This window comes from Epargyreus clarus, unplaced genomic scaffold (assembly GCF_041222505.1).
Source record: "Epargyreus clarus isolate Ecla_fem2 unplaced genomic scaffold, WU_Ecla_fem_2.2 ptg000029l, whole genome shotgun sequence".
NCBI classification, from domain to species: Eukaryota; Metazoa; Arthropoda; class Insecta; order Lepidoptera; family Hesperiidae; genus Epargyreus; species Epargyreus clarus.
In genome coordinates, this window is record NW_027332235.1 from 2,087,191 (window position 1) to 2,100,523 (window position 13,333).

General features: G+C 33.4%; 2 protein-coding genes across 2 annotated transcripts in view; both read right to left on the reverse strand.

Annotated features, from left to right (window-relative positions):
• Mtmr6 (Myotubularin related protein 6) overlaps positions 1–13,333 on the reverse strand; it is a 63,888-nt gene that overhangs the window by 19,925 nt on the left and 30,630 nt on the right. The gene's annotated exons all lie outside the window — the stretch shown is intronic.
• LOC140754459 (uncharacterized) lies at positions 7,773–10,420 on the reverse strand. Its single transcript, XM_073089477.1, has one exon. It carries the CDS (start codon positions 10,325–10,327, stop codon positions 7,907–7,909), a length of 2,421 nt encoding a protein of 806 aa, XP_072945578.1. The 5' UTR covers positions 10,328–10,420; the 3' UTR covers positions 7,773–7,906.

Sequence of the window (13,333 nt, forward strand, 5' to 3'; positions counted from 1 at the left end):
AACAAACATATTTATATTTTTTGTATAAAATAATTATATAAAATCTGAAAGAATGTCATTAGGTTTCGAATGTAAATTATGATTTAGTACATTAATTGCCTATCAACGTAACCGTTATGGAATATACAATTATTTGTTTTTATAGATAATTAATTGTTATGGAATTGAAAATATTTTTATGGAATTCAAAGAGATTTTACAATCCAGATCAAAAAGTATGTGAGATTTACTGACGCTGAACGTCTTGACATAATCATTAGTAACGCGTCTGTAACTAATCTCAAGTAAAACTTCGAGTAGAAATCTCAAGTACTATATTTAATACTTAGCACTTTTGATTTGCAGTGAAGGAATGAAAGAGTGGAATGAGAACTTTATGTGAGATGAACATAAAATTGAATTGTCCACTGAAATCATACATAATGAAGGTAGGTTTAGTATAGGTAGGTTTAGTAGGTAGGTTTAGTATTCACATGTATAGTGTGAATACTAAAATCCCCTCATTTACCCCTCAGATTGTGATGATTAATCAAACTGTAAAGATGTGTCTGGCGCAGTAGAAAATAAACAAAGACTTCTATCTTTACTTTTTTATAAGATTGAGGAAGCGAAGAAGCATGCAATCTACCTGATGGTATGTCGCTACTACCGCTCCTGAACAGGTGTAATCACCTCCGGATAAGAGTAGATACGTTCGTGAGGTTGGTCACATATGCGCCCCTACCCCAGACGTCCAGGTTGAAATGCACGCTCGCCTGCTACTCCTATATTACAAAAAATGAAAAAGAAATACATACAACACACAGAACACAGTACATAGATGCTGCATGTATTATTCTAACGGACGTTGTTTACCCACAGGTGAATCTGTGCAACATAGATACTAGAATAACAAAGCTGTAGGTAACAATGGTGCTTATTGGAAAGCTCAATGCAGATTACTCGAACATGGCTGTGTGCGTTCACGAGATAATTCCTTTATGTGCATTTGATTTGAACTTGGTTAATGAGAATTCGTAGGCGTATATTACAGTACGTATGGTTATGCCTAACAATTTTGAATCAACACGAAGGATTAGTGTATTTGTATGGGGATTTCATTCAAATATGATCGAGGACGTTTTGTACGTTGTCGTTTATGTGTTCAAGTATGCTCTCATCAAGAACAGTAATCTCTAATAAATATTTAATAGACGTTTGTCTAATGATTATATAGTTGACGGTAGTGATCGAAACAAACAATGCTGCATTAAAGACGAATGATATAATACAAAAGTAAGTTACCGCTTCTAAAAAACAAATAAAAATGCCGAAGCATCACGACAAACAGGTTTTGATATTATCCATATGCCATATGAGTAGTTATTATAAATTACACGTTGTGTAAAACCATCTAATGATGAAAATTTTAAAATATCTAAAATTATGGTTCCAATATTATCTGTAACTTAAAAAAATACCTATTCAATAAAGTCTAACTCCCCAAGGCCTCAACACCTGCAAACATTGCGCATAATACAAAGTTATGTTATAATCTTGTTAGAATTTTACGACAGCGTCCATCCATTACTTTGAGCTTTACGCCGCCTCCGGACTCTGGACTCTTATTTTAAGATGACATCTGGGCAAAATTTAAGAAGATGAATAAAACTTTTTTTAAGCAAATATTTTGTTTTGTAACAATGTCTACTTTTAAATTTTTGCCCTTTACCTCCCACAGGCTTCTTTAAAATAGATCGTATATCGAAGGGAATGAGTTTGTTTCCAGAAGTCTGATCAAACAGTTTTACTATCGAAATAGTGAGATTTATTTCTAGCCAGTCTCTTTGTACTCTTGTATTGCTTGGAGATTCTTCAACGATATTTTCAATAAAGTTCTTAAGCGATGCCATGATATTAACGCGGCGAATATCATAATAACAAAAATTAAATTAATGTAAATAGGTACGAACATTTTCAATTCTTGAAATTTAATAAGTTCTCTTTTCGCAGATTCTTAAGAATATATTCTTACGGAAAGAAAAGAATCCGAATGAATTACTTTTCTAAAGTAGGTAATAACAATCCAAAGATATTGTTAAGACTGATATTAATTTCAAATAAAATATTTTTTTAGAGAATATGAGTTTTATACAAATTCTTTTATATGTACAAATTATATGTATAATAAATTGGAAATGATCGAAACCTTGGAGACCGACACTCAAGGAAATTTACTATTGCATAAAAATCGTTACAGTACCTACTAATTTTGAACAAAATTCAAAAAAAGGGTTTTTAAAAATTACAATGACACGCTTCCTTTTCGTAATATTAAGACTATAGCACGGAATAGCACGGCCAAAAATTCTTATTCTATAATTTAGACAATGTATGCACAATTGTACACACGTGCCCGTACGTGTATTACTATCAAATGATTGTACAGTAAAGCGAGTGTGTGTACTTGAACATCCATTAAGTTGATCATAATTTATCTAACAGCTTCAGCATGTTTCAGAGAGCGCACACACTCGAATTCGACTGTCCTGTAAACTTAGTCTAAGTGGAAATATCCTGTGAATTCTCTAAGTTATTTCCTATTCGATCATACATAACATTAAATAAATATTGTAATAATCTAGCAAATTGCAAATTACTTACAGATACAGATAACCCGAAAGTGTTGACTTCCTAACCTAAAACTGTAGAATAAACAAGTTGTAATAAGTAACACATATCTACCTACATAAATGATAATTTATTGAGATTATCTTATATATAAAATTCTCGTGTCACAATGTTAGTTACAATGTTTGAGTATCGGTCTATTAAGCTGCTGACCGTTTTACTGAAACGTCCATACGAACAGCCAATTATATGCAGGGCACAAACATGGGACAAACATTCAAAAAATAAAATAGCTTTATGATGCTAAACATGCCTTACAATTCAATAGATCGACAGATGTCGAGTACGAAATTATTGACAAAGGCATTACTGAAATCAGTTCAGACTTCTGTTCATAAAAGATTTCCACGAGATCAAAAGTCAAGTGATTGGCATAATAAAGACGGTTCGTAGTGTAAATTGCTTTGATTTGGCAACGCGGCTCTGTCGTAAGGTTAAGAGGATCAGTATTCCACAGAAACTCTAAATTGATAGGGGCATCATTTTTGGGAGTTATTAATGTTCGTTGTTGGGGTAACGTAGCCCCCGGCCACGTTGTAATGAACTGTTTGGAACTTTCTAATGAGTGGTCCCGCCTACGCTATTTCAAAATGTCTTGTTTTCGCAAAATGCATGTAAAATTTTCTACTTAATTCTGTTTTACAATCAATACAGGAGAATAAGGCTTACTGTAAATCTACATAATACAAGTATATCCATTTTATTCAGAATGCTACTGTGGATTTTTATAGTTCCCAAAACTAAAATGTTTAACTATCTTTTCAATTTATTTGTTTCCTACTGTGGATTTAAAAGTGTTATTAAAAAGTACATAGTGGAATTCCTATTTTTTCCACAACTCCTTAGAATCTTCAAAGTACCTTAAGCCACTTGGAATCGATATTCCTAGAACTTTTCGCAGAGTTATTTCGCGACGGGCAACGCTATCTGCATTCACGATACATCGCGTCACGTATTAAACATAATTTAAGGCGCCCGACACCGCGTATCCCTCGGGAGCCATGAATGGAAATAAGTGGGATCGATTCCACTCCGGTTTATCTTGATGATTTTGGATGAACCTCAAGCTCTTTGGTAATGAAAAACAGGACGTGAAACTAAATCTCCGATTTAAAAAAGAATGTTCAAGAAATTATTCCGATTTATTATTAATTGAGATAGATTCAACGAGCTGTCCCTCGTATGATTAGAAACAGTATTTTAACAATTCATTTCTTCAATAGGACTTCAAAACAATTTTACATTGTTTAATATTTACCTCGCACCAAAGAATGTAATGCCATCACCAATACCTTACGAGAGATATCTTCAAATCAGGACACAGAAAATCCAAAGTAGATACCTTAGTGCCAGCTAATGAGAATTCCCCGTAGTCCTAAAACAACTTCGAAACAAATCCTTTTTCATTCTTGCTGATACCTTAAAGGCAACCTTCAAACAGATTTTCTATGAAAAACTTCAAAAGATTAATTCAAGACAAACATGCCTTTCAAAAAATCTAGTTTCAATGGCCTTTAGGTTTGACACATAAAAGGGATACACATAAAAAAGATTCTGTAATGACACACCCAAAGTGGCCACTGGGTGAAAAAGACCCTTTCATTCGCACGCCTCGAATGGAATAACAATTAGGGTGCTACGACGTGAATATCAAAGGATCGTGGGTCCTACGTTATGTACCATGAAGAAATACATAGGTTTTTTAGTGGCACGTTCTATGCAGGTACTGCTCGTATACTGTCTGATCGCTCAACATGGTCCTTCTTTAAAACTGACGGAATGGATATAGAGTGGTAAAGATATTTAAATGGAGACAAATGGAGAAGTCCGATTCATATCGGTAGAATATGATGACAATATTCAACTATTTGAAATTTTGACTATTCACCGAAATATTTCTAGTGTTTTATATTGCAAAGTTAAGAAATATAGCGTTATAAGCTATCAGTTGTTCTAAATTGTCACATGCCATAGTGGTCATATTTGTAAACCTAGTACGTTAACAAAATTGAATATAGAACTAACTGAACAGCCTGCCATCAGAATAAGCATATGTTATCTGAATAAAATCCAATTAAATTTAATACCCTTTTTAAAAAAAGATGTGATAAATGTACATAAAACACTAAGTAGACACAAAGTAGGTTAGAAGTGGAAATCCACTACAATTCTTAGAAACATAATAAAATAACTAAAGATTTGCCAATATTTAATACTAATGTAATCTTGGCAGTACCTATAGTTATTTCAATAATACAAAAAAATTACATTTCAGAGAAAAATGTATATAAACTAAGCGTATTTACTAAAATGGACAGCGGGGAACAAAGAGATTCAAATATAAAATAAATATATACAAAACAAAGTCAATATCAGTGGAATATATCGTCCTTTGAGATTAATAAACAAAGGATATCAAGTTCGAAGAAATAGAGATCACAAAGGGAATGAATTGACACAAATACAACCAGCGGGATTGATGTCTTTAAGCACATTGAAGGTGCATTCATATCTTACAAAGAAGATTAACTGTACGGCTCCAATAAATTGAGATATTACACATCCTACAAAAAACATTCAATAAGACATAATAAGTATTTTACTCGTATATATTTTTTATAATAAAAGAGTTAGCAGATGAACATGAAGCAGCAGATGAGCAGTCCATCTGATGGTGGCTCACGCCGCCCATGGACATTTGTAATCAACCCAAGGATTAGACATTCCTAGCTGCGGTCGGCCACAGATAAGCTGCTACCCTTGAGTTTCGCCTCGGAAAAGTATGTCTTCCCTACCACACCCTTCAAACCAGAACACAGCAGCGCTTAACACTGCTGTTATTAGGCAGAAACAGGTGTGGCGGTGGTGCCGCCGGAGTCAAACCGTAAAGGGTTCTAGCACCTACAAACGCATACCACTTATCGGATTATTTTTTCAAATTCAATCAAATAAAGCATCAAGTATTAAAAAGTTAAATAAATAATTCCGACACGTTACAAGAAACAGAAAAAGTATTTTAGTAGAGTGCCTTAAGCATCTAGAATTGAAAAAGCTCGGAATCCAATTACTGTCAAGGAATTATTATGAGACCTGTTGGATTGTATTGTTGATAAGGTATATTAAAATGTTTACCAATTAAAAATCGTTGCTTTTTATTTAATAATAAAATAAATAAATTAAGGCATATAATATAAGACATTACGAGCTTAACTAAGTAATGTAGTGTCAAAATCGTGTTATAAATACATTTCTATCATATAATATTAAAAAGTAATAGTATGAAACAATAAGTGTAACAAAAAAAAGTTTATAAAAAATATTTATTTAGTTCGCCTCTCATACATGCTTAAAAATGATTAAACTTCAATTATTCCGTTTTCGTCACTTTCTTCTACTTCACTTATTTTTAAGACAGGAGATGCATTAAAACAACTATCACCATTGCACTGTGAACACGCTGAAGTGCAGTATAAGCCACTTTTTCGACATCCGCAAGCATTACCACATCCTTTTTTACAATTACAAAATAGCATTTTAAGTAAATTATCTGGAGCTGGCGATTGTTTCATCAGTATTGGTTCAAGTTTATCAGAAACGTACCTCCAACCCCAATTTTCAACAGAAACATATACAAACTGAGATTCTAAAAATCTAATTAAGCCATCTTGTCGCTCATTTGAAGCAGCTCTCAAAGTTGCGACTCCTCTGGTAATTTTTATTACATCTCCTAAATCTGTGCTACAGCCTGAACCAGAACCCAATTTATCACAAATAATACAAACGATCGTATCATCATTTTCATTGTGAGTTGAATCTTCCATGGTTCATTTAAATTCTGCAATACAGAAAAATGTATGTTTCAACAAAAAGTTCCTAAAAATACTCTTAATAATTGGAAGATAAAACATAATTTCACATAATTAGTAATTTCCTTTCTTAAATCATTAATAGAATTAAAAAATATTATACAAAGAAATGTATGGTGATGAATTACCTACTGAAACGCAGAGATCTTTTGTTTTTAAACAAATACTTTACAAAGCAATAATTTTTTTGATATTGTAATATTTTTATTTAACAAAAATGTATCGAAACGTCTTGAAAAAATAATTATTAAATTGAAAAATATGCACAGCAGAAAGAACACAACAGTACCGAAACACGTTTTTCAATCGACTAACCGTACTGAGCAGCTGCCGCTGCCCTTCCCCTTCACCTTTGTTCTACCTGCTCCTTGCTTTTACGGCCCTTTTTGACTATCTGGTATCTATGAAAGATGTTTTCTAAAATGTATTTTACTTAAATTATGAATATTTTATAAAAATATTTTGATTTAAAATGGAAAAATTTACAATTTCTTGAAATTAGTGTCAAATTAAGAAAAACAAAAAAGCAACGAAAAAAAATTGGTAAACTTTTTAGTAATTTATGTATAAAACATAATGCAGAAGGTCTCACATTAATACATTGACAGTAATTGGAGTCCGAGATCAAACTCCCCAAGCACTCTACTATTTCCCTAACTGGCAAATTACATTCAAACCAACTTCCATAAAAATATTTCGCTTCGTAGAAACTTTTCAAGAAATTCTTTGATAACTTTGGGATTTTACCTTTAAAAAGACTGTTATATTTTGTTACCTTACGTCTTGTTTTGATGAGTTGTATAATATATAAAATCGATTTGATATGAACTATTACTCTATCGGCAGCCAAAATGAGGTAAACAAATTTCATGGTATCTCTTTACAGTGTAAAACTGATAAAAAATTAAAAATATTTCCCTAATTCCATATTAACCTGAACCTAAACACTACAAACAATAAAGTGAAGTTAATCATAAAACTATAAGAAATAACATTGAATTTGAAAAACTTATGAAGCAGATACTCATAGATTCTTAAGACTCTTTATAGGAAAGATAGCGTTTTTCGTTTCTATAATAAGAAGTGCCTGGAGATAACAAAAGTATTACTCTAGAAACTTTGATGTGCAATAAAAAATCAATATGTGGGTGAAAAATTTATTGCGACGACACTCCGCGCACCGCCAGCGCCATCCTCCCTCGAGATTGTAAGGGAATATGGGTAATAAAATTGAAGTACCATTAAAAGCCTCTATTATAATTAAATTTTTACACAATCAAACACAAAGAAATACAGAACAATGTTATTTATAACAAAAGCAAACGAAAAAATAAATAAATGTATAAACATAATAAAAATTACAGAAGTATCTATCTCTTCCCTGTAACTAATTTTCTTTTGTCCAGAAATCCTTTTGGTGCATTTTTCAAAACCTCGTCAACCATTTTCTGAAGCGGTGTTATTAGTTGATCGGCTAGATTAAGGAGTTGTGACCGACGATGATTAACACAGTCTAAAGTACGAGTAACACATGGTTCTAACGAGTCTGCGCCTCTTATTAAAGCGGTGCACGTTTTTAGTGCCTCAGAAGCCGCATACTTTCCTCCTTCGCCATACAACTTAAGCTGAGACATAAATCTCACGTTTGCAATACGAGCGACTTGAACTCTATACTGAATGTTCTTTCTATATTGTTCTAGTGCAGAATCCAATGAGTCTGAAAAAAGCTGTCGATGTTTCAAAAGCCGTGAGGCGTAACTACACATTTTAAGCCTCTTCACTTCAGGATCGAGTGGATCACGAGCGAATAGTTCATTCATATCTGTGTGTATCTTAGAAAGCCACCAACCTAAAGGATAAAGTTCCGGAGAATCGATACTTAAAAACTCGGATGCTTCCATTGGCAGATTATCAACGAGGTCATATATTGCATCCAAATGAGAATTAAGTCGATCTTCGTGATATCGAATTTCGGCTAACCGCCTATTCCGAGCACACAGTATCCTCTCTTTTCGTATACTGTGCGACATTAACTTTAAAGACTGACGCGTACGTAATATATCGCTCCTCTCGTCGACCCACAATTGGGTTTGCTGGTTTAATTGATCAGAGACCGTTGAAAGATTACTCTCGAAAGATTCTAAAAATCCATTTTTCCAATTACATAACGCAACATTTTGTACCGCCGTTTGAAAAATTGCTTTCTGGACAGGTCCTGCTGTCACCGGATTTCTAGGTGTTTCTGTTAATGGAGTATTCACTGCGGATTTTATTTCTGTGAATGGTGATCTAGGATTCTTTTCCAAAAATAAGTTATATTCCGCAAGCAACATACTTGTTAAAGGAGAATTCAAATCTGTAAACTCTTGAAGTTTATTAAACTCTACATCATTATGCTGCATATATAAATCAAAAGTACGATCCAAACCGACCGTTATAACGTCATAATACTGTTGTAGTTTATCAGCATCTGGTGCTGTTCGTAGCTGCTCGAGGGCTATGTCAGTAATAATTTCATTAGAAAGTTCTGCAGCGTCATGATTTACAATCAAATCTTCCACTGCCGCCATCATTAATTTTTGAGCTAAACCAAGCCTCACCATATGAGCATCTAACAAGTGAACTGCATCGTGTAAAATTGCATAGGTATCTCTTAAATTATCTCCAAATGTTAACAAACTATTTTGCATGTTTACAATGTTAGTACGAGACATTTGTATTAAATCACGATTTAGAATTTCATCATTCAATGTATTTATTCCCAACAAACGAATAGCTTTCTCAATATTACTTTGAAGTTCGGCTACAGCCGATGCACTACATTCTCTTGAAATAACATTGTGGTCCCTAATTTCTTTATTTAATTTATCAATTTGACCCGAAATACTCTTCAACATGTGTAAAATAGCTTCTCGATATCCTCCTACTAATTTGGATTGTGATTTATTGCCATCAATTTGTTGCATGGATTGATCAATGTCACTGCGATTACTTTGACCATGTTCGTGCGCGCTTGTAGATCTATTTAATTGTTTCTGATCTCGGAACCAAGGCTGAGCACTTCGTTCACGCCATATCGGTGTAATTACCAGAAACTTTTGATTAAGGGCGGAGCGAGTGTCTACTAAGTTTTTATCAGCTTGAGAACGTAACTTGGCCTCTAACATCATATAAGATCTAGAATTACTCATTACCTGTTGATTAATGTCGTAGATCTTTTCATCAAATTCGTGCAATAATTCTTTTGGGGCCTTACAGCCAACGGCAATAAACTGTTGAAAATGTAATTGCAATGTACTTTTCAATGCTGTCGCTCGCCCCCGTTCTAAAGCGAGTGCTTCTATTTTAAAATTTGTTATGTCCTGTATTCGTCGCGACAATAATGTGTTAATATCTGTCAATGCATTTTTACGATCTTCATTAGTTAAAGGATTTTCTGAAGGAGTACATTTTTCTACAACACAATCAATATCACGTTGGTTTTGTTTAATTGCAGCTAACAGAATATTTGCTAGTATTCTGACTTTACTATCGGTTTCTTCATTAAGAGCCTTCGAATCTTTTAATAAATCTTCGAAAATATTTTGATGAGACTCCTCGCGTTTTTTTAAATAATCATTGAGGATATTACCGCGTTTCCTGGGAATCCATTTTTCTGGTAGAGCGCATACGGCAGCTAAGTCTTCTGAACATCCAGGCGTAGCAGTCAGATATTCTAATTCTGTTTCATTTTTACAAAGACACAAAATATCTGATGTTTTTCTTGGTTTGACGACCCTCTTACGATTCATATTTAAATATTGAAAATAAATAATTTCAATGTTATTTCCACTTGCGACAGGTAAAAGTTATGTCACAATTTTTGTGTCAAAATTATTTTTATAATTAAATATATGTCATAAGTTCAGCCTGCAAAATAGATCTACGGAGCTCGTAAAAGAAACTCGTCCTTGTCGCATAATTTATGATAATGATATAAATAAAAAATAGACTGAAATAAGTGGAAGATAATTTCTCAGTTTAAAGGATATTTTCTTTGAAAAAATTTGGTTATGCTTACTTTTAATTTAATTAAAATTGCTTGAATTTTAATGATGATTTTAGTAAACGTTAAGTGATTTTAATAAATTATAACCTTTAATTAAACTATCGTACAGTCTAATAACATCTGTTATCAACTTTAGATAGGAATTAAGTATACGTAACGTCCATCACAAATGCTCTGATACTCCTGATGTCTTAAGTCCGTGTTACTATCACTCGTGGGATACAACAAAAATATGCTTACGAGATGCTTTTCTTGTTTTTATAGGATGGAGATATGGAACTTCGTTATGTTTTGCAGCTGATTTTGAAAATTAATTCGATATTCATGTTTTTTACATATTTGAAGACAAACTGGAAATTTTACGCATGGGAAAATACTAAACATAATGTAGCCATAGCAATTTTATTTCAAAGTTCACTGAGTACTTACGGAAACTTAAATTAGAAATCTATAGGAAAGATTCACGTCTCAGTCCCATAAATCCATACCGACAACAAACAAATCACTAGCTCAAAAATACTAGCATAAAATAAGCCCAAAAGAGCACTATAATTGGCTTTTGTCGGAGATATAATCCAAGAAAGCATATCCAAGCATAAAACGTAATCCTCCATATTTTAGGTAAGGTTATAAAAAGTAATAACCGTTGGCAAATTTTGGCGGATAACAGCCATCGTTTCACGACCGAACACCCGGCTGAAGATTACCTTCCCACTCACAGTAATCCGACGTACCCTGTCGGTTTAATATGTCCTGTTTAGTTTATGCGACCATCATCCTTTTTTAAGTTACCGTAGACCGTTCCGTTATCGTACTAGATATACCTTTTGAGCTTACTGTCCTAATTCCAAGTGACGAAAGACATTTGCAGGCAGCTGAAGTAAATGATTTAAGTTCACATTTAAAAAATAAGTGTAACGTATAACCTAAGGAAAAGTTACATTTAGAAAAGTGTTTTAAGACAGTTGTTTTATGAAGAGACTTTAAGACAGTGAAATAAAACAAATTTGACGATCGTAAGCTTGTAAGTAGAAGTCGTTAGTTTTAACTTTTTTGCTATGTCTGTAAATTTTGTTCAATGACTCCCAAATATAAAAACCTATATCGAAAAGCGATATAAAATTTAACGATATCCCGAAATTGCTACATTCTGCGAAAGATTCGCAATTTGCCATTCAAGATATCGCAGTGTTCGTGTCTGATCGCAACAAATTATGCAAACGCATATCTGAAGCTTTATTCAGTGACGTCGAGCTTTGAGATTTAGATGGAATGAAAGCTTTTCTGTGTGCTTTTACAAATATCGTGCATTGTAAACGAAAATCGTCGTGAATGTGAATTTATGAATATTTATAAAAGTAAACATTATATCAAACGATTTCTACACTCACAGCCCCACTAGGATTCCCTGTATCGTAAACATAAATAGTAAACATGCATGCACAAGTGACCACTGCCAGTAACTGATACTTGTATCGACCCCAGATTTGATTGGGATCCTACTCGGTCACAGGCGCGTTGACCATCCTGAGAACTAAGATGGAATGACACGTCTAACACATCACACTCTTTAAACTAGAACTCAGTAACGCTTAATACTGCTGTTATAAAGACTGTTAAAATACTCTGCAGTCGTATAACGTTTCCACCGCCTTTACCGCGTATGTAGGGATTGTAGGTAGGTAGGTAGATAGGAGTTTTTTTAGTTCAAAGCGAGACCGTTTGAAAGCCTAAATACCAGAAACAATTTTATAACGCTCCAGTTCTTTGCTCTTGTGCACATAAATATGAATGTTCATCTTAGGAACCCAAATTGCAAAACGTATTCTATTCCCACTGCAATAGATTCAACTTTTCTTGAATTAGATTCAACTTTTTCGTGCTCACTTTGAAATATGTTCTAACATGTCGGAGGAGAATTCAATTTCGCCAGAGTTTCTTTTGGAAGTGGTGGAGAAGTGAATTATGAAAAGTTTCTGTGAAAAGATCTTGCTTACACAGCAAGGAAATGTCTCGCATATTGCGTATATTGATGCTTGTTCAATAACAGTACAAGTGAAATATGAAATACAGTTGATATGTTTTTTGTGCGTTTATTCAATTAAAAAATTTCATTTTAAAAAATAAACGTCTATATAAGCAGTCGCGGTGATAAGCGATTACTTTAAATAGACAGCTGTAAGCAACATAAAATAGGTTTAAAATCCTGCCTGAGTCGGGTCACAAATTATGTGCTACTAATAAGACCTAACTTGGAGTTGCTACCACAATAAGTCATGATAAGAACTAAATATCAGGTGGATTTTATACCTGCTCTATCAATTGATAAAATAAAACTAAAAGAAATCTACCAGTAGTAACCAAAAGATAATGTAAATTGCTATGATAATTTCGTTATTATGGACTCACCAGTATCTCGAACGAGATTATATACATAAAAGACGCTCCCGTAATATTCCAAAGATGTGAGCATAAAGAAGTTGTATACATAAAACGTACTTGCGATAAATACGGGAATACACACGGATAGAATACACAATACAAAGTGACGGCACTGGAACGGCGGCCGTAAAGGGTTTAAACTGTTCGCTTTGGGGAGAACACACGTTTATCAAAACATTTCGTATTGAATGGACGGAAAACCATATTTTTCTCGCCATTTAAAACAACAGAAAACATTTGTTTAATTCGAAATTCACTGGCTTTTTCGAAAGCCAAATAATGCTTTGTTCTTAAAATATATAGGATT

Excerpts from the sequence above, each read along its gene's own strand:
- LOC140754459 (XM_073089477.1), bottom strand. The coding sequence starts at position 10,327 with ATGAATCGTAAGAGGGTCGTCAAACCAAGAAAAACATCAGATATTTTG.